Source organism: Diadema antillarum, unplaced genomic scaffold (genome assembly GCF_040938485.1).
Source record: "Diadema antillarum isolate AM-2024a unplaced genomic scaffold, OU_Dant_1.0 scf00000173, whole genome shotgun sequence".
Taxonomy (NCBI): Eukaryota; Metazoa; Echinodermata; class Echinoidea; order Diadematoida; family Diadematidae; genus Diadema; species Diadema antillarum.
The window spans coordinates 596,437-619,648 of NW_027271062.1; the positions used below are offsets into that span (position 1 = coordinate 596,437).

Genomic DNA, 23,212 nt, shown 5'->3' on the forward strand with positions numbered 1-23,212 from the left:
CTTCACATCTGACGCATAATTATCTCAATTATAGACTGTAGTCACCAATCTTAAAGCATTTGAAATAGAATGACATTGGTAACGTATGTTACATGATGAAATCTACGCCCTATGAAAGAAATTATCACACCACAAAAATAAAGCAAGATTGTGTGTTCATATTTTTCAACTACAAACTTGAATATTTGTGTCATGGATTGGTACAAAAATGAAACCTATTCTAAAAACTTTAATTTTCGCGTTTTGCGATTGTCCAATTGTGCCGAAATAGTGGTTTTGGGCCTATAGTCACTTCTAAGACAAATTTAATGACCTCACTCTTTGATGCATTCATATATATGTTTAATACACTTCAAGTAAAACGTATAATTTTTCGACATTTAACCACATCTGTAGAGTAACAATTGCAATCCCATTTTTTTTTTTGGTAGCTCAATTTCACTTACGAAAAGATTTGCACACAGAATACAAGTGACATGCATCAAACAAGACAATAACTTTGCTTCAAAACACATCAGAATTAGTTTTACTACCCATATCAACTTCTAAATGAATCAGTCAGTTTTATGTACATGAAGCTCAATTCAGTTTTATTTTTCCCCATATTTTCTAGTAATGGATATGAATAAAAAAAAAAACCAATGTAGTATGCAACATTTGACCAAAAACTCTAGAAAAGCACAATCTATAGGGCTATTAAGTCACTGTCAATTGTCAAAATATCTAAACTAGTGCACTGCAAGGTAAATGTAAAGCAAATTCAAATTACAGAGAAAAAAAAATGCAGGAGCCTGCCATCCTAACAAGGTGTTTGATAATTGATGACAGCCTGCAAAGAAAAAGAAAAAGAAAAAAACAACAACATACACAAAGACTTGAGCAATGAGGAACTTTTCTGTTAGCAGTGGTACATGTATATGATGTATAGAGAGAAAAGATGGGAGGGGGAGGGGGATCTTACCTTAGCACTACCACCCTCTTGAATGTAAGTCCAGCTGGAGGTGTCGTTGCTATAGGCAACCTGGTAGGTCTCCACCCAGTAGTCATTGTCCGAGCTGCCCTGGGTCTGGAGTCCGGAGAAGATGGTCACCTCCTCCATGTCCACCTGGATCCACTGGGTAGCGTCTGAAACAGCTGGCACCCAGCCTGGTCAAAAAGGAAAATAACCCGTTTAGGATGGAATGATTTTGCTACAACACACATTTCCCATAGACACCTGCCCGAGTATTCTCGGGACTCGTCCTCAACGGGTTAATGGAACAATGCCAAATATCTTTCGGCATGCGAACAACTCTGTAAAGATTCAGATTACTTTGTCTATTTCAAAAGTCAATGCAATTTCCACCACAGTCACTACTACCACTGCCACTATCATCACAACCACAGAGCCTTCTCTGATGGGCCCCGTTTCATAAAAAGTTGATATGATAGCAACTCTTGCTGGAACGGCAATTGTCATGGTAACAACAAGAATCCAGCTTCCTGATTGGCTGTTGCTATTGGAAGTTGTCATTCCTGCAAGAGTTGCTATCCTAACATCTTTTATAAAATGGGACCCTGGTTACTGCCCAGTTTGCTACGGCTACATTGACCATGGCAATTATTACTGATTACATCCCACGTCAGAATCATTTCCAATTACTTTGCAATCACCACCAAAACTGGCTACCATCCATCACAAATTGTACAATGCAAAACAACCACAACCACATCATTACCACAATACCACTGCCACGCCCAAAACCACCATCAATACCACTAGCATCATAATGATCACCATAACCTCAAGCAATACTGCTACCACTCCCACTACCAAAACCACCACCATCACTATCTCATAGCATCATCATCACGACAGCAACCCTCAAAACAAGCAGCATCATCAGCATCCCCGATAGCAATGCTACCCATCCTCTACTGCCACAAAAGATATGACGATGAACACTACCACCACCATTACCACCACTGTCATTTTCACCATCATCATAACCATCACTACCCCTACCACCACCAATACCTCTACCACAACCAACCTGCCTCCACCACCACCACTACCAACACCACCATTATAATAACCGACACCATCACAACAGCCACCATACCACCATTATAATAACCACCATCACAACCACCGCTGCATACCAAAACCACCATTACTCTTACCGCCTCCACCAGCACCACTGTCATCATCACAATCACTGCCACCACCATTACCACCACCATTACCACTACCACCATCATTACCATTACCACTACCAACACCATTACCACTACAACCACAACTACTACCACTACCACCATTACCACAGCCACTACCATCACTACTACTTCCACTACCACCACCATCACAACCACAATCACCATTACCACCACCATCATCATCATCACCACCACCATTACCACCACCATCACCACAACCACCACCACTATTACCACTAACACCACCATCACCACCATCACCACCACAATTACACCTCTATGACCACAACCACCATTATCACTACCACCACCATTACCACCATCATCAACACCACTACAACTACTACCACCACCATCTCTCTTCTTACCCGACCCCGCCGGGATGTCTGGATCTGGGGTGAGGTAGAGGCGGGCCCTGTCTGCATCGTACTGGCTGCTGACTGTGCTGGATGTTGAGAGCTGAGCCTCCTGTATGACACCATTCCTCATCCCTCGTGGGTCTCGGCAGTCTGATGATCCATGAGGAAAAGATACATATTGATGAATAATCAGAGAAATAAATTTAATACTGAAATATGAAAAAAGAAAATGAATGAATATATCAAGTCTCAATCATTCCTTATTGTACATCTTGGAAGTCCATCCATGGGAAAAAGGTCATTAGACAAAGAATGATACATACTAAAATGAATGAATATATATATAGTCTCAATATCATTCCTTAACATGCATCTTGGAAATCCATCCATGGGAAAAAAGTAACACTATGAATAGATGAATAGACAAAGAATGATATATGCTAGAAGGAAATAAATGAATGAATTTTAGACTTTAAATGAATCCTTTGTGGGATTTGCCAGTCTGTCTGTGAGCAAAGTTCCAAAAAATAAAATACAGATATGAGCAAATAATTCCAGAATACACAAGTAAAAATGTGAATACAAATACAGGACTAAATCAATCAATCAATCATATAAATACAGGTATCAATCAATCACATGATAATAGCATATCAACAAAGAAAGAAATACAATGTACATTATGTAAAAAAAGTAACAAATTAGATATTGTTTGTGACAGGAAGCATTAATGGCACATGTACATGTAAATGAATTAAAGTGGGGGACTTGTTGAATAAACCCAACATTCAGGTTATCTCCGACTGTTCATAAGGGAAGCAATGCCTCAAAATAAATCAAAACCATTTTTGAGCACTCTTCATTTTCTTTTCCTTTTCAGGAATCATTGTGTAGCTTTGGAGTATTTCATATTCATCGTGTAAGACCCTTACCAAGGGCGGGCTGGTTTTTCACCTCTTTTCATGCCACAAGGTAGGAGAAATTCTTACCATTCTCATTGAGGAAAAGCTAGGATGGAGCCCCCCTTTTTACACCACCACTGTGTGATGTGTGATATCTGTGAAAAAAATGTGGTTGTTACTTTTTCTGCTCCGTAAATAAAAGTCTCTCAATGAGTACAGGATCAATTTGACTCCAGCATTGTAGAAATGTTTGAAACTCCCTTTTTCCTTTGAATGGTGGACAGATTAGCCTAAAATCTCTCTGTGACTGAAGGGGTGATATAAAAATTCTCACCATATTCAAAGAGGTAATACTTTGGCACTCGTAGGAATAAGCCCCCAGTAGTCTCATTAGTGTAGATGACGGTTTGTATCGGATCACCGAGGACATCGTACAGACACGTCTGGCTGATTGTCAGGTTCACTGTGGCCACGTCGCCACGAGAGGGCGTCCCGCCATCCACCACGGCCACGATCATCTGCACCAGGTAGAACGTCGAGTTTTCTTCCATGGGTCTGTGTTTGAATAAATACAGGTCTGTATTTAAAAATATTTTCATACCTATTTGCAAACCAGTACAATGTGAGCATACATGTCACATTCAAAAAGAGTTCATATTTACATGTGAACAGCACCAGAAACATGAAAGTAGCAAAATATATGGCATATGTTACCATGCATCACAAACCAACAAAAAGTCGCACCCCTTGATTTTACGTAAGGACTCAAAAAAGGTAAAACAGGTCAACTATTGAAGTCAATCTCGAGTTTTTCATGTTTTCTGAAAGAGCTATTCTCCTTCTACTGTATATTATTCCTAAGTTGTGGATCATAAAATGAATGGGAAAGTTGTTAGCAGTTTTTCTAGAACACTTTTTTTTGGTAGAGGGGTGTGATCAGGTATGTCTTTGAGGCCCCTTCTCATTTCTTGAAAATTCTTTGCACACTTTTCACTTTCAAGTCTAATTACTTTTGAGAGGATAATGCTACTGCTTTGAATGTTGGCATTAATCGTCGACAGAATGTGTTAATAGAACATGCTCAATTTCAGTTTAATCCAATAATCCCTTCATTGTTGTTGCTACGGTGGTTTACATCCTGTTCTTTTTTGTCCCATTCATCGCAGAGGTAGCAGTAAAGATTTAGCCCTTGAACAGATCCTGTACTTCATAGCCTCTTTTCTCAGTTCACACTTCTTCAGAGTGTAATAATGCTTTCTTTCCATTATTTAGACAGGTTAGGAGAGTCCATTTGAATTGAGTTATACATCATTTTAAAGCCTAGAGTCTACTCTTTCAGAATCCGCCATAACTTAAAATCCATATCTGGCGACTTTTTGTTGGTTTGTGATGCAGGGTCACATATGTATGATTCTACAAAACTCACTCCTGGTTTAATGCCAGAGAGAGGTAGGTCAGTTCCGCGTTGACTCCTGAGTCGGCGTCTGAGGCGTTGACCCTGGCGAGCTCGTTCTGGGTCAGGACGGGGAGGGGGAAGAAGTGGAAGCTGTCGTTGCCGTTGAAGATGGGGCAGTTGTCGTTGATGTCGTAGACGGTAATCTGGAAGAAATACACGTATTAAAAAGATGTGAACTATGAGAAGAAATGATTACGGATGCATGACGTTGTGTATCAAGTTGAATATGTGACTTAACTGGTCCGTCTATCATTCATGCCATGATGCTCTGAAAGTTTTAGTGTCCCATGGCTTCTGACAAAAACAAAGAAAATGCATTCATGGTCAAAGTCACAAAAGTATTTCAAACAAATTCCAAAGGCTCATGTCGAGATGTTTTAGTCTATACAACAAATATAGGAAAGATTTTCATGTAGGTGTATACAATTTAAATCAGTTAGCTTAAAATCCAATATACAATTTACTCGTGAAGTACTTACAAAACTATTTAGTGTCATAAACTCTATAGCCAAAGGGATATTCCTGGCAGTCTTTTGAAGTATGAAAATGATGATTTGTTTGAGTTTTAATGTTGCCATAATAACAAGTTTTCTTCAGAGTTGTGCATGAATCAAGGCAATATCAAGTCTGAACACTTAACTTTCTGTGTATATATATTGAAAATTTTGACATCTAAAGGAACTATGTGTATGCAACGCAAATGCTTCTTGACTTGTACTGATTCAAAATACTTAGCTTATTACCTAGGGCCTCTATGTGGGCAAAAGAATACCGAAATTCAATGCCATATATTTCACTGTTGTTATTCATATAATCATGTAATTCTTCAAATTACTTGGATAGGAACACAAAAAAATTCCAAAACCATGGTTCTGGTGGTGACACGATACACTACTACAAATGTATGTAAATTACTGGTATTAAAAGTATTCATGTGGTTAACATAGGCATTGCAGGAATACAAGTATGGTGGAAAATGACATAAAAGCTGATGTTGAGTAAAGGAATAACAAGAGATCAATTGAAACCAACCCGAATGGCAACCTCCCCGCTGAGCACTGGAGAGGCGTTGTCATCAATGACACTGATGACCAGCAAGTACTCATCAGCCACCTCGTAGTCTGTCTCGACATCGATGGTTAGGAGCACCTGGTCTGTGTTGACGTCGTACTCCTGATGGCCTGCTATGTTTGGTTCAGGAACTAAAGAGTCAGAAGACGCAGTAAGGGCATACATTTTATTGCTCTTATGTCTCTTAAAATCAAGTATTCCTTCTAACACCAAAAATACAAATTTTTTACATTGTGAAAATAGTTAAAATACACTGATAAGTCCGTTTGTTGTCAAACTTTGGGTTCTGCTCAAACATAAAGGAGATTTCAGAATCTCAGAGGAAAAACAAGATAATGCAGTTTGAAACATTTCAAAAAGTTCCTCTAGTCATTTAACATTTACTGACGATTTCTTTTTTTTTTAGTTTGTCAAAAACACTTACTCTGAACTGGATCTACTGCACAAGTGAGGAAGGATATTCCATCGATGGTGTAAGTGGGGGCAGGTTCCACAGTGGAGGGGAACACGCCGTCAGCAAGATTATCACTGGTGTAGTTTTTGAGAGTGAAATGCCTGGCTTCGTTACCTGAGAGAGTGAAATTTAAAGATAGATTATGGTATTGTCAAGTACATGCAATTGTACAACTTTGTAAAAGAAGCATTAAAGAAGATATGTCATCATGAAGAGCATTTTACATTGATACGAGACACTCTCTCATTAATGGGAATTAACAAAGTCGACAAAATATGCTAAGGTGAAAAAAAGAAAAAAAATGCAGTCATTCATCTCTGTTCAGCATTCCTCAATTTTCACAAGAGTTACATCAACAAACAATGTATACAATTTTCTCTCCTTCGGATGTTGCTTGCATTTAGTGTAAACAATACTAATGAAAGTTGTCATGGCAACAGCAAAAACGTTTCCAGCTTGTTGGTCATTGTGCAGCAGCAGACAGAGTAATTGCACCTGTTGTAAAAGTTTATCAAAGGATGCAGTCACAACTACAGTGTAGTGGTATCATTAGTGCTACAATTTGTGTAATGCATGTCATCGTTGTTGCCACATACACGTATGCTGCTACGTACACTTGTAAGCAGAAATGCTAATCAAGCATTTCTTTTTATTCAATTTGAGAGAGATTGTCTCTCACCACTGATGATGGACACGTTGTAGAAGGGGCCGACAGAGAATGGGTCAGCCACCGTGATGGTCTCTATGATTCCGTTGACGGGAAGTCCCTCGCTAATCTCTACGGAGTAGTCGATGAACCTCTCACCCTCCTCCTGCACGTCAAAGTTCCTCAGCTCCAGAAAGATGTCTGAGGCACACATCTGGCGCTCGGTGTGGAAGATGTCCAGCCGGTAAGTTGTCCCAACCTGTAACCGGACAACAGGAAGATTTATCTACAGTGTACATCTGACGATTTCTCATGACTATGGCTGTTAACAATTTGTTTCCTCATGTTGACCTTTTATGCACATCATGGCATGCATGATGAGCATTGGAAAGTGGACTTGTGCACTGAACTAGAAGCAACCATTATCTCTTGCCTACATCAACTATAAAAGGGATTACATACATGTATTTCACTGCTGGGATAAGATTTAAAAATCCTTGGTGGTGGTTAATTCACTGAATGTCTTACAAGTTTATTTTTCCTGTTCTGTCAGAAACTGATTTTACTCCCCTACCCAGATATGCAAACTCCACTGTCTATTTGATCATTGTGAGCATACAATGTATATCAATTTTTATTTCTCATTTGATTTCACTCGTTTTCATTTCAAAGTGAACTCTGACATCCAATACCATTTTACTATCAGCATCACATCAATCAAATGATAACCATCAGATTTTGTCAATGATACAGGATGAGAGAAAAAAAAATGTCCTACAATACATCGTACCTGTGAGTAAACCTTCAAATTTCTTCATAGCATCAGCTTTTCAAAAGTTTAGTGTCACAACTAATGACTGGTCCATTATATCCTACAACTTACTGTACACTACAGAGGAATTTATACCTGCCTTCCATAACTGTACAATCATTAGCAATGAGTTTCAAACAGTTTATACAGTAGCTTTCAAAATGCCTCCTTGTAGCCTCGGAGTGTCCATGCGATGGCTTGTAGGAATTCAAGGGTGACCGTATCAAGGCATTTTACAACTGACGTGGACTGAACTTACCTCGAGATTCAAGGAAACAGCCTCAGCTGGTACATTGCTGGTTGTCACACACTCTCCATTAATAACTGATCCTTCTTGGGGTGTAATGGTCCCTCCTCCTGTCACATAAAATACATTACAAATATAAAGGAAACAAATTTTAGATTCTTGCTACATATTGGTTATATGTGGAACACATAATATTTACCTAGAAATATGCAGTAGTCCTGTCATTGATGGATACTTTCTATTTTGCACCTATCTACAGTACCTCACAATTCTCATTATTGCAACTTGCTAGTCACACATATCTATTATCTCAGACTACAATACTAAAAGAATATTTTTCTGTTGAATTTGCAGAGTTCCACAACTTGCTCAAGTTGAAGTGAATGAACACATACAGCTGAAATGCCAGATAAATACAATGTAGCATGGCAGATTTTTCAGCAAAAGTGGACACAAAATGGAATAACCAAGATTGCATGTTTCAATGGAATAGTGAAATTGGTCACATCTAAATAATACGCACATTAGCAGTTTTACAGTATAAGTGAAACACAATAAATGCTTTTTAAAGGGATGGTACAGTATTGGTGGAGATGAGAATTGGGCTTTTAACTTTTGTGAGATACCAAGAAAACACTTATGAAATACAGCTGTAGTACAGAACATACCATTTTCAGAGGAATTCAAAGTTTATTTGATGAAAATCGGGTTTGGAATGACTGAAACATCCAAGCACAAAGTAAAACAAAGTAATCGTAATAAAATGTGGGTCCCACACTTTATCAGAATCGCTCTGTTTTGGATATCTCAGCCATTTCAAAACCAATTTCACCAAATAAACGTTGAATTCCTCATGGAATTACATGCTCTTTCGTATTTCATAAGAGATTTCTCATTATCTCACCAAAAAATGTGAGAAACCTGAAATTAGGTCTCAACCAAAACTATACGATCCCTTTAATATGGCAAACAAATAGAACCGTGCAGATCAGGTATTTCAGACTGGACACAATTAACCAAACTGTATTTGAAATTTTTAATGCTCACTGAACTATAAAAGGGATTGATTATTGACAAATCACTCAATCAAAAATGGAATTACAGAAATATTACTAGTATGAAGGGTCTCGTATGCCGAGACAAATTCACTACGAGAATGTTATGCAGCCGCATGCTTATTGAGAGCTACATGTACCCGATTAGACAGCAAAATCATGACAATTCCATGCCCATCAAAACTGCGTATCTCTATTCAAAGTTCGAAGGAACTTCACCTGTGAAAAAAAAAAAATATATATATATATATAATCATATATATACTGTAAATTTCCACTAAATTTTACTTAGATATTTTGGCTAGCAACTTCCGTTCGGGGTTTTTCTTTTCTTCATTCTCATTTTTATTTCTTTGCTCGTAAAAGACTTCTTGATTTCTTCAACTAAGTCATGAGGGACATTCGATCCATCGAACTTGCAATAACTTCATTCCTTTGAATTGAGTGAAACCACGTGTTTCGTACGGGTGCTGTTCGTTATTCCGAAGGTTCGTTATTCCGAAGGTTCGTTAATCCGAAACACGCAAATTCCCTATACCTAGAGGCTCGTTAATCCGAAAATGAAAAAGGGTTCGTTAATCCGAACATGTGGCGTTATTCCGAAGATTCGTTAATCCGAAAATGAAATTCGGAGCAACGAACCTTCGGAATAACGAATCTTCGGACTAAAGAGCCTTCGGAATAACGAACCTTCGGAATAACGAGCTGTAACCGTTTCGTACTTCGGCACATCCACGCAAAGCGTGGCGTTTAGCGATCATGAATGTGGCAGACTTTCAGATTATAGTTAGGGGAAAAGAAACTGGAATAATATACTTCGGAAATGGTGATGTTTAAAGTTAAAGCTTGACACGCATGTCTATGTTTTATAGTAAACGATAATTAAAAATACCCAACAAAGTTTTGCATTCGCTCTCACAAAAGCTCGCTTGAGAAGATCAAAGTATCCCCCTCCCCTGAAAGGCAGTTGGATTTTCCGCACCCCCCCCCCCTTCCGAAGCTTTTGGAGATCAGATATTGCGTCCTTGGTATAACATAAAGCAATCAATGAACGCTGAACATAGGAATCTTTATTCGTAGGGCAAAATACGAATTTTGGAGCTGCTGAGTACGTCCCTACTAATTTCTGCTTACGAGCACATAATTCTGTGAGGAATTCAAAGTTGTATTTGATGAAAATTTGTTTTGAATTACGAACCTTCGGAATAACGAACATCATCCCATTTTGACTGGAAGGGACTGGCATTTGTTTTTACCGTTTGGAATTGCAGATCGGTCTGTAAAGAAAGAGTAAAATATGGCCACCACGTACTAGTATTTTGCGGAATTCTATCCGGACTCTTTGTGGAGTTTTCCGACAGTTCATTATTCCACAGGGAAAGGTTCGATAAAGGGATGGTACAGTTTTGTTTGAGATGGGACTAGATGTTTTTTTCTTTTAGATGAGACATCTCTAATGAAATAATAGAGAACACATAATTCTATGAGGAATTCAAAGTTTATTGATGAAAATTGTTTTTTAAATGGCTGAGATATCAGGGAGGTGGAATAAAGCAATTCAATAAAAGTTAGACCCACTTTGACGATCATTTGTTTTACACTGTTTTTATATCAGCCATTTCAAAACAGATTTTCCTCAAATGAATGTTCAATTCCTCTTAGAATTATATGTTCTTCAACATTTCATAAAGGTTGTGAGTATCTTGCTATGAAAAAAAATCACCCAATATTATATAATTTATTATTACCACTCCTTTAATCGAATTAAAATAAACTTATACGGCAGTGAGTAACCTGCGGCGAAGACGGGGGGGGGGGGGGGGGGGGGGGGGAGGGGGTCATCGTTATGATGATGAGAAGGGGCTGATATGACAAGGGGAACAAGCAGCCCATTATTTCAAAGAGGATGATCAGGATCAGCATGCCGTAGCGGGGTGGAAGTAGGGTGCGTATACATTATACGCCACCCCCAAAAAATGAATACATTGTAAATAAATAAATAAATAAATAAATATAAAATAAAAGTCTGGAAGGTCCACTTTTTCAAAAAATACCGTAAGACATATTTATAAGCCTCATCTGTATGCACTACTCCAATGTCCAATGTCTCGTTGGATGACCCCGACACTTGACCACTCGGTACCCCTCACCTTACCTTCGCACACAAGTGTGGAATAATGAAGTAACCTATATACAAGAAGCAGAAATTATTTTTTTCTTCATCATCACAGTTTCGTAAGAAGGGAGAGGAAGAGGAAAATATGAAAATGATAATGATAAAATCAATTCCACATATTCAGATTATATATTCCAGTTCGTCTCTTGGTGTATATCGTGTATTCGTGTGTGAATTTACGCCTGCCGATTGTAGTTCGTTACTCCGAAGGTCCGTTATTCCGAAGGTTCTTTAGTCCGAAGGTTCGATAATCCGAGAAAAATGATAAGGTTTGTTATTCCGAAGGTTCATTAATCCGAAAATGAAATAAGGTTCGTTAATCAGAAAATAAAACAAAGCTCGTTATCCCGAAGGAATTTCATTTTTGGATAAACGGACATTCAGAACAACGAACCCTATTTCATTTCCGGATTAACGGACCTTCGGAATAACGAACCTTCGTAATACCGCCACAAATGTTCGGATTAACGAACCCTTTTTCATTTTCGGATTCTCTAGGTGTTACGGCCGTAATCTGGCAGAACTCCCTAAGTCGATTTTGGTCGATTTTCAGGTTTTGAGTGTTTTGTGTGTTTTTTCTCATGCTCTTTCAAGTGGGCCAAAAAATAAGTTGTGAATCGGTACAGAAAGTTATTTTTAGAAAGTGATTTTGGCAAAATTCCTGAGGAGAGAGGGCGATTAATCTGGCAGAACTGCGTAAGTCGAGATTCGAAATGAATTTTCCGATGTTAATCAGGCAGAACTGCGTAAGTCGACTTACGACAACGCTTGGACCAAGGTGTTCCTGCATCCCGCACGGACATGGTATATCTTAACACGCGCGTGCGCGACCTTGGTAGTGACGAACGCGCTGCGCGATCAGGTTAGCAGTGCCTAGCTAGCTAGCTAGCTAGCTAGACACGTCGTGCGGCTACGTGTATTGTACACGACGACAGTCACGCTAAAGCAATAACCCTCGTTACTCTTGGGGGAAATTGCCACTTTCTTTCCCTTCATAGACTGGCAGGCTTCAAAACAGGTCAATATGCGGTATGCCTTACTATTAAGTTTTGCTACAATCTAGTGTTTTTTAAGCCTAGAGCATTTCTAGATCTAACAAACGTTATAGTTTGCATCTTGTCTGACATCACGCTCCAGTCAACTTTAGGCCTACTTGGTACTGCTGCAGCACTTGTCCATTGTTAGTGTACGTGAAATCAATGTACTGTGCGGTAGCGTAGGTCACGCGAACAACAATATCTGTAATCCATTGACCATAGCTTCTTATTTTATTTTTCATTGTAATAAGCGGTTAGTGGGCTTGGATCTATGGGATTGATCTCGAGAAGTTTAATGAATATCTAGGATACCGTCTATAACGATGGCATTTTCGATCCAATCCTACAGACGTCAGAAATTGACCAATACTAACACTTTTACAGTTTACTTTTTAATACCGGTACCGTACCGGTACTCCCAGTAAATTGTGCAGTAGGGGCCTACTACTAGTAGACTACTGGGGCCTACCGTTACTTAACTTAGGCTGAATCGCCGGTTATTCTGTCTTTACTCAGTTTTCTATTTTTCTAGATTTGATTCGGCCAGACATTCTTGAAGTCTGTAATATGAAGAATCTAGAATCTACAGGTTAAACGCTAAATTAAAAACATTTAGCCCTAGAAATAGATCTGAAACTTAGATTTAGATCTGTGTTCTAAACATTACTACTAGTACTAGGGGCCTACTACTAGACATTATAGGCTATAGACTTTATAGACTTACCGTTAGTCATTATAGATAGGCATGTTAGGCTTTATGTTGTTCTTAGATCTACAACATTAGTACCTTCTAGGCCTAGATCCCCAATAAACAGTCTAGCTGTAACGCTAGATTTAGCCCCTACCTGGATATAGAGTCTAGCGTTAGATCTAGAGTCTAGACTAGAAAATCTAGAAACTAATTTTCATTGATCTACTAGTCTGTTATAATGACGCCCCAAAATAGACGTCTGGATGTTACATAGACCTAGACAATCGAGTAGACAGAGTTCGAGAGTTCTCGTACGTTTTTAATAGGCCTGCGTAGAAATAGATAGTAACGGTTAGAACACTACTACCCTAACGTTAGTACTGTAAGTAGTTAGTGACAATAAGGCCTACAGTAGGACTAGGAGTTGACACAAACGAGAACTAGGGTCTATTTTTTTATTTTCTAATAAAGCTGTGAATAAACTTTTAGTCAGGCCTAGCTCCTCGTATTCTTTAGTTTAAATAGAGTTTAGGCCTTCAGCCAAAAGGGTCTAGGCTTACTTTTACTTTGGGCATAGAGTAGGAATACTAGGATAATGATGAGATCAGTAGGCCTATCGTATGCAGATTCCTACGTACCGCTCTACTAGTACTAGTCTCTAGATGTCTAGTGTATCGTTAGGCCTGAATAGACTACGGTCTAGACGGTCTACAGTGTAGTACCTGTAGTCTTGATGAACAATATAGCTTAACATCTAGAACCTAGTCTAATATTATTCTTAGTCCAAATGTAATGCTTCATGAGATCGACAATAACCCAAGCAGCAGCCAGGCTTTTGATGTAGCAGTACTTCTTGTGCCGCTAAATAATACTGAAACATGAACACAGACTGACAACATTTGGGGAAAGCAAGTTATTTTCCATATACAAATGAATGGATAAAATGAAATTAAATGTGAATCAATAATGATGACTTTATACAATACAAATATTTCAAAAAAATTGTACTCGATCTAAAATATTCATTGTTTTGACACTGCATCCGCTGAATAGTAAGAGGGTGGATGGTAAAATACGATAGACAACCCGCAGAAAATAGACCGAGATACGTAGTTCTGGTTGATAAACCACGTGTTTATCAGCCAGAACTGCGTATCTCTGGGAGATACGCAGTTCTGGCTGATAAGCACGTGGTTGACGACAAAAAGAGATACGTAGTTCTGCCTGATGAAACACGTGCTTATCAGGCAGAACTGCGTATCTCCTAGAGATACGCAGTTCTGCCTGAAAAACCCCCCGCATGGCCAAAAACTTACGCAGTTCTGGCTGATCAACCCGGGCACGTGACCAGAGATACGCAGTTATGCCAGATTACGATCGCAAAAATTTGGCGACGATTAATCTGGCAGAACTGCGTAAGTTTTTTAAATTGGTAATTTTTACTACTTAAAAAGGTCAAATTGTCATTTTTTTGCTGGAAATAAATTCTTTAGACCAATTATGACCGAGAAAAGAGGAAAAATGCAACTCATCGTATCTCAGTTTAGAAAGGTGTAACATTGAATCTTTAAACCCGATTTCTGGCGTAATGTGTTAAAGGAGATACGCAGTTCTGCCAGATTACGGCCGACTGTATTATAGGGAATTTGTGTGTTTCGGATTAACGAACCTTCTGTCAGCTTTAAACGGGTATGTGCGTGATTCTGTATAGGTGCGTGTTTTCATTTAATTTTCATTTCTTGATATCTCCATTTTCCTAACTGTTTGTAATGGAGTATACGCTGATGAAAACATTATCAAGTCGCGACTCGACCACTCACCTATCATCATAGCCCATCTCCGCACACAAGTACTCTCTAAAAAAATCGAGTGAAAATATTCACTCTAGTAAAGGAGTGAATACAAAAAGGAGTGAATACAAAAAAGAGTGAATTTAGTGTGAAATTGGAGTGAATTTTGAGTGAAAATGTTCATTATCACTCAGTTTGGAGTGACCTCAGGGATCACTCGAAGAATTCGGAGTGATCCCTGCTGAGGTCATTCTAAAACGAGTGAAAATGAACATTTTCACTCAAAATTCATTCGAAATCCACTCTAAATTTACTTCTTTTTGTATTCACTCCTTTAAGTGTGAATATTTTCACTCGATTTTTTTAGAGAGATTCAAAGAAGCAGATATTTTTTCTTTCATCACAATAATGTCAGGAGTAGATATAAAATTCATCAATTCCACAAATAGAGATTACGATTGTATTCCAGTTTGTGAATCGTGTGTTCTTGTGTTTGTAATTATGTGTTTACATGCGCCTCAACATAACACCATTTTTTCAACATATATGGTTACAATTCGTTATTCCGAAGGTTCTTTAGTCCGAAGATTCGTTGTTCCGAAGATTCGCTATTCCAAAGGTTCGTTCTTCCGAAGGTTCATTAATCCGAAAATGAAATAAGGTTCGTTATTCCGAAGGTTCGTTAATCCGAAAATGAAATAAAAGCTCGTTATTCCGAAGGTTCGTTACGGACCCTATTTCATTTTCGGATCAACGGACCTTCGGAATAACGAACCCTATTTCATTTTTGGATTACCGAACCTTCGAAATAACGCCACAAATGTTCGGATTAACGAACCTTCGGAATAACGAACAGTACCCTTTTATATATAATATATATATATAATATATATATATAATATATATATATATATATTATATAATATATATTATGAACTAACGAACCATCAGAAAATCGAACCTTCATTTCGGATTGGCAAACCTTCGGAGAATTTAATAGGCCATTATCATTCATCATTTTCGGATTCACGAACCTTTGGAATAAAGCACTTTCAGAGCAACACGCTCTTAAACCATGCACTCTTTTTATTCGGGCATTGGGAGAAAGTTCAGAAAAGAATAATCTTTTAAGTATAAGAAATCAGTTTCACCAATTATTTCGACACTATCGATGATTTCTAGGCGTGGTGTTCATTTTCCGACCAAAAAAAAAAAAAAAAAAAAAAGAAGGAGGAGGTTCGTTATGCCGATGGTTCGTTATTGCAAATCCGATACACGCAGATTCCCACTGCCGACTATAGAAGTTTGTCAATCCGAAAATAATCAACAAGGTTCGTTTATCCGACTTGTGGCATTATTCCGAAGTTTCGTTTCTCTGGAAATGAAATAAGATTCGTTGATCAGAGAATAAATCACGTCGTACGAAACTTTTTCTGATAAACGAACTTGCAGTATACCGAATCAATTTTCGTTATCAAATGAACGAACCTTCGATCCTTTCTTCCTCTCATTTTTTTATATATTTATTTCTTTTTTATTATCGAACCTTCTGGTTATTAGGGATAATCAAGAAAAGACAAAATCTTTATAAAAGGCAAGATAAGTTAACTACATGGTTCAACATAGTTTACTTTTTATCGAGGAGTATACATAGCAGTGAGTGATACCTTACAAGGAAGTATAGAAAACGTGGAGATATAATCGTAACAAATAAGTACACATATCTTTTGGTTTAGAATGGTTGATTTCTTTCAGGCACGGTATGCATTATTCCGTTGAAAGGAAATTCTGATGTTTCGTTATTTCGGGCGTATGTACGTCACGATACCGACACCCACGAGTCATATTTACATAATATACAGTCCAGGAGTCATACACCTCACGAGTCACACAGCCCTGAGTTCAGATGTCCACTGGCGGGGGAGGGAAAATACCGAATGTTCCATCCGAAGGGTTTGAAATGCTATTGAGGGAGGTTATAAGTCCCGAGACGAAGTCGAGGAACTTACAGCCTCCCGAAATAGTGTTTCAAACCCTGATGGTGGAATGTTTGGTACATGTTCCCGGCAACAAAAGTCATCATCTTTTAGATTAGGCCTATATGGGTTAGTCAAATTATCACACTTTCGTACGCATTACGATTATCGGTCATGATCATCTGCTTTAATTTTCACATTGTACGGAATAGGCAAATTTATCCTATCGATTGCGTGAAAAATATGATCGTTCAATTGTTTGGTATCGTTTGTCATTTCTTACGTGAAAATGTTTTCCCATGGGAGCTCGAGAGCATTACAAAAATGTTCTGCCCATGGGTGAACATAACCAATGTGCCTCCATCACGTGACTGTGTTTAGCCAATCAATAACCGGTATTTGAATAACCCATTTAACGTGGGCAAAAAAGGCCTACGAGACCGACACATTAAATCCCGTGTTGTATATCCATCGAACTTGTGGGCTGTTTTTATTTATGTCGAACTCGTGAGCCGTTTTTACCGAGTGTCGAACTCATGAACTTCATTTGCCTATAGCGTCGAACTCGTGGGCTCTATGACTCGTGACCTGTATGACTCATGGACCTGTTTTCAATGTCGAACTCGTGGGCTGTATGAGTCGTGGGTGTCGGTCTCGTAGGATGACCCCGTTATTTCGAATCTGAAACACGCAAAATCTCCAATGTTTGTTAAAGAAAATGTAAGGATTCGTTAATACGAATATTAATGTGGCGTTATCCCCAGGGTTTGTAAATCTGAGAAAAAGTTTGTTAATCTTAGAACGAACTCTCATGTATAGGTCTGCGTGGTACGAAACTTATGGCCTATTAGTTTCGGGATTGCGGAATCTTCAGAATTACACATTGTGTTTCGCTTTCGAATCAACAAACCTTCAAAATTACTTAACTTTTCTTCTTCTTTTTTCATATTTGGTAAAGCGAACCTTCGGAAAACCGAAACTTTTTTTTTCTCTCTTTCATTTTTTTTCTTTATAAAAAAACAAAACAAAAATAAAACAAAAAACTTCGGATTGTGAACTATGAGAGACGAACAGTTACTGTTGTTTTTTCCCCGACCAGTGGTGATAATTCAGGTAAGATATAATTTAGTAGAAAAGAAAATATGGCACACAAAAAAACAAGTTATTTGAATCCTGACATCAATTACTGTTTTTTCTTTTTACCGATAAATGAAAGATCATACAGATAAGAAATGAGAGGAAAAAGAAAAAATAGCCTGTGATAAGGAATCGTATATTAATGTTTGACATCCTTGGTCTTCGACTTGCTTTCCTTACCTGTCCATCCCGGGTCCCCCAGGCTCCAGACTGTTTATAACCTCCAGGAATGCACCAGTGCGCGCGGTTTCCTTTGTTGAATGCTCTCTATTCTACCGCCCCACCCTTCCCCAAGTCTGGCACCTTGCCATCGTGGGATATTTCATGTTTTCCTTCTTGGTCAAGTTGGTGTTTACAACTTTGTCTACGTGACTGCGTTCTGTTTTGTTTCTCCGAATTCGCTGCGTGCTCTACAGACACGTGGTGCACAAACAGTTACTGTATGGCTGTTTACGAGGGGGGTCACCTATACTCACCTGCAAACAGCTTACGGCGAGCAGAAAACGGCAGTTTCCTCTGCTGGTGGCTACTTTTACTGCCAAAATATTGGGCTATGTCACTACGGAATACTATTCACACACAAATTGCAATGGAATATTGTTCAAGTACATTGTATAACTTCTCGTACTTCCGATCATTGCGATCTCTCGAGTGTTCGTGTTTCAACGAAAAGTAAGTGTTAGAAAGTTGTTGAAACTGCGTAGCAGCGCTAGACAGTCGTTAGTTTAGGGCTTCCGTATGCTCGATTTTTATGGGTTTATTGATATTGGAGCTCAGGGAAAATGTGGGGGAAAAGGATGACTTCAAAATAATTTGCTTGCTCGGTTCGGTCAAGCATTTTTTTCCTTGTTCCAAAACGCTTGCCCAACTTTACTACTAGTATGAGAAAGTGTGTGAAAGATTGAAGTTTACTTCACATGTCATGATCGTACAAACACAAAGAAAAAAAAATTACTCGCAATTTTCCTGAAAGTAAGATCGAACAAAAACTTAAAAAAGATAAAATTAGATTAAAAATGTCATGATCGTGCTGGAGAGAGCCCAAAGAATTTGCTAGATTGTATATTTGTAGACAAATCACACGCAGTTTTGCTGAGCATGATTTCGAAAGAATTTGACAAAACTTTGTCATGATCGTGCTGTGACAGAGCTCAAAGAATTCGTAAAGTGCAAACTAGTCAAACGCAGTTTTGCTGATGTTGAGATCGAAAGAAAGTGTATAATGTTTATTATTATTATTAATACGATCGTGAGAACTCAAAAATTGAAACGCACCGTTACTAAACCCCGCGTGAAACACACGAGCCGCCCAGATACACTACAACATACATGTATTTCAGCGCCAGTGTACGAGTGTATCGTGCATGCATGTAACGTTAGAAAGGTTGTGCCACCACAGAGATCCGATCGACGGGGAAAGGATGTGCGTGCACCACTTCAGTATCTGCCCGACCCGTATAGTTGCGTGCACACGAAGAATGAATCATGCCCGTCCTACCGCGGCAGGACGATCAGCGTCCTACCGCGTTCCTCCGCACGATTTTTTTCCTCTGCCGCTGCGCGAGGAAAAAAACGTTCAGCGCGTATTACGCGTTCGGCAAATCGTCCTACCGCAAATTTGCGGGATCCCGCGGTAGAACGCTAGTGAGAATAAATATCCCTTCCCAAAGTCTTGAAGCTTTCTTGAGTAACGAACCATTGGCGTTGGCTAGACTGATCCTCTTGCACTTGGTGATGGTCTGGTACTCCCTCAGGACCTGTAGGACCAGGACCTTGTTCACATAGACCCAGATCTCCTCCCCTCCTCCGACAGCGATCTCCTCACTACCGTTAAATGTCATGGCACTCCGGATGGCGCTGGTGAATCTGGACAGCAACAGGTCGACATTGTTTTCTTTACTTGATTTCCATTTTTCATCTGCTATGGGTTATCAATTTCTACTGTACTTCACTTTCTAGTTTGATTTCTGATTTGTGGTTTTGATTCTGATTTCAACTTCAATTTTCATTTCCACTTTGTTTGCAATATTATTCCAACTGCAATTTTAATTCTGATCAATGATACCCTATTCTCCATTTCTGATTCCTATTTTAATTCTGAATTCCTACTTGCCTAACATTTCTTGTCCCCTTCATATCATTCATTTCATATCATTTTTATTTCATTACACTTCTGACCTCAGTTCTGATCTTGCATGATAATATTAGTTTTGATGTTAAGCAAGATTCAGAATTTTTAGATGATGGATTAATGGCCTCATTCTGAGTCAAAGTTCTCCAAGTATTCCAAATGATTCTCATAACAATCTTCCTAATTGGGTAATTCAATTTTAAAAAGAAACCTTTACATAATAGAGGATCAAGGAAGAATTACAGGAAAAAAAAAAACTCTGAATGTTGCAGTTTTGGGTATTTTTCATTCATTTTGTTATCAGTGGGGTTTTCTTCCTATGAATGCGATTACAACACTGTGAAAAGTAATGCTCTTGCAATGTTGCAAAGAAGAAAAAAGTTTCACCTCATGTTGCAAGAAAAAAAAAATCTAAAGTAACAATTCACTCAACACTATTTAGCATTTTGAATTGATGTCAACTCTCAATTTGTTATACATATTCCTGAATATATCCGGGCCGGCCCAGCCCTCCTACTTTATGGTATTTCCTTCTTACTAGATCTTTAATTTCCTGGGGAGAGGACGGATATGACTACAACAAAATCTTTGAAGGATCTCACCCAAAGTTGTGGAGGACATAGGAGCAGTCCCTCTGACCCTCTGCGGCATAGCCAAGGCCATCTATCGGGAAGTAGGAGGCTGACCAATATCTAAACCATGAAACAAAGTGAGAGAGATTGAGAAAACCTTGTGAAACAAGTAGAAGTTATATTGAAATTAAAATAAAGCAAATACAATTATATAAGTTCTCATGTGACTAGGCAAATTGATAGCAACCAACGAAAACATGTCAAAACAAAAAGCAAACTCTTGTGAAACAATCAGAACTTCTATGGAAATGAAATGAATAAATGCAACATATATTCACATGCAGAAATGGCAACCGGTTGCGAGCAAAAAAAAAAAAAAAAAAAAAAACCTAAATTAAAAAAAAGAAACTCTTTCTACTGAAACATTCTCATGCTCAACTCAAACAACAGCTTGCCATCTTCATTTTAACATTGCTCAAACTCACAAAACTTCATTCAACTCAACTGATGATTTGACAACTAGCCATTAGTAAGAAAATAGTTTTGTCATAGAATTTACATCACAGAAAAGTTCATACTTTTTTTTTTCTACAGCTTTGCTCTTCTGCATTCCTAGCAGAAAAGCTTCTATGAAAAGTTTCTGCGAAAAGTTACACCCTTTCCAAAACCTACCATGCTTTAAAATTTAAGAATATCATACAAGGGATTGGCACCATGGCAACTATAAAGAGTTAAACAACAGGAGAAAGATGGTTAAGCAAAAATGAACTTGCTGTCAAGTACAAACTTATATGTGATGAAATCAATCACAGCTTTTTTTCTCTTAAGCGCACCGGTTCACAGACGATGTGTTCAACCAAGGAAGCACAATATTCGTCTCAAACACGTAGCTGCTGTCGACAACACGGAACCAGTTGGAGAAGACGTCGTTGACGGGGTCGGCGGACTCACTCAGCCAGGATTGGAAGGGGCTGTCGACGTAGGTCGGCGACGATTTCAGCGTCTTGGTGGAGCTGTCAAAATCTGCATCTCCATTGCTGTAAGGAGAGAATCCATCGATTTGATTACAACGTAAGTCATTTAAACCTGTCCTAGCAACATCTCTACAAAAACAACCATTAATATACTAGGCAGAGTGACCACATAGGAATACCCAGTCAAGGACACATATGATGTACATTGTAACCAATGACAAGATTTATTTACAGCTAGATAACTGAATAGTGGGCACAATGGCCACAAACTATCAACCAGCTTAATACTACAGTTGACTCTTTATGTGCCACGGTGGAAACCCCCTGATGTGTTTTTCAAATCTATGTAACTATTGAGCTGGACATGTAGTGAGCAAAGTTTTAGAGAAAATGCAAAGCTGAAATCCATGATAGTTTTTTTCTTTCAAATGACCAGGAGATATGACTGTAAAGGCATGCATGCCTTTTCCACACAAAACAGTGGCAAAAACTTTGAATTTACATGCATATCCATGCAGTGGGGAACACTGATTGCTAGTAAATCACCACATAAAATGCAAGCTACATATGAGAGGAACAGAATTGCGAAAGACACTTTCTTTGTACTGTGGCATTTGGCAATTTATTGATCTGTTTGTAGGAGTTTGTGCGTTTGAGCAGAATTATATGCCAACTTGGCATGCCGTCGACTGAGTCAGGCGTGTGAACAACTCCACAAATAACCCCAGGGAGCTGATGTGCTTCTTTCAATTGATAAGAAACGGGATTATCAAATCCAAGGTCAATCCCTGGTTCAAGTTTCCTCTCTGCAGCAGTTGTGCCCCTATATGCAAGGCACTTCATCCTCATGGATTAGGTTTTTTTTGTTTGTTTTTTTTGAGAGGATTTTCTATAATTAATATAGCCGTCAATCCTGTGATTGGTCGCTTGCTTACAAACCGGGCCTTCAGTGGCCTTGCCTCTTTAGCATTCGGGCAATACAAGCCATCTAAGTATTCCATATTATAAGAAGGTCTTTATTGTCTTACCTGAAGTCATAGTAGGTGATTGAGAAAGAGATGTCCCTTCCTTCCGAGTCTGTTATGTTGGTGTTGGCTGATATTGAGAGCAGAGAAAAGAAGAAGATTAACCCTTTTTGCAGCCAGGATCTAATAACATTTATACCTTGCCAAGAAGCTTTTTTCCACCAGGATTTTGTACCGGGTATTCCACCAAAACTTGACATAAAAGTGTAGCTGGAGAACAGCAAGCCCACTCAGGTGTAGCAATCTGCCTCAGTTCAACAGGAAGGCCATGCTGACACAATAGGGATTAGGGGGATTAGGTAATCTTATTCACTATTTTATTAGTTTCCAGACAATATGTACCGTTTGGCAAAGAGAGCTTTTCAACATGCCTGCCACTTGGACAACACTTAAAGCACAGCTAGCATTAAAGACTTGCATTTCGGCCACTATCATATAAAATCCTGAAAAGGAAAAAGAATCAGAGATTTAGTTGCGAGTGTATACATCATCAAGGTCATTAA

The 23,212-nt window shown here is 38.6% G+C and overlaps 1 protein-coding gene across 1 annotated transcript in view; it reads right to left on the reverse strand.

Moving 5' to 3' along the window:
• Positions 1-23,212, reverse strand: part of LOC139722854 (uncharacterized) — a gene marked incomplete at its 5' end in the record, with an annotated part of 105,016 nt that overhangs the window by 32,813 nt on the left and 48,991 nt on the right. The window contains 12 exons of the mRNA XM_071634140.1: positions 973-1,146; positions 2,568-2,708; positions 3,795-4,015; positions 4,887-5,059; positions 5,949-6,118; positions 6,412-6,555; positions 7,121-7,346; positions 8,158-8,255; positions 19,704-19,873; positions 20,741-20,830; positions 21,544-21,747; positions 22,713-22,779. Coding sequence (XP_071490241.1) covers positions 973-1,146; positions 2,568-2,708; positions 3,795-4,015; positions 4,887-5,059; positions 5,949-6,118; positions 6,412-6,555; positions 7,121-7,346; positions 8,158-8,255; positions 19,704-19,873; positions 20,741-20,830; positions 21,544-21,747; positions 22,713-22,779 — 1,878 coding nt within the window. The remainder of the gene's footprint in view (positions 1-972; positions 1,147-2,567; positions 2,709-3,794; positions 4,016-4,886; positions 5,060-5,948; positions 6,119-6,411; positions 6,556-7,120; positions 7,347-8,157; positions 8,256-19,703; positions 19,874-20,740; positions 20,831-21,543; positions 21,748-22,712; positions 22,780-23,212) is intronic.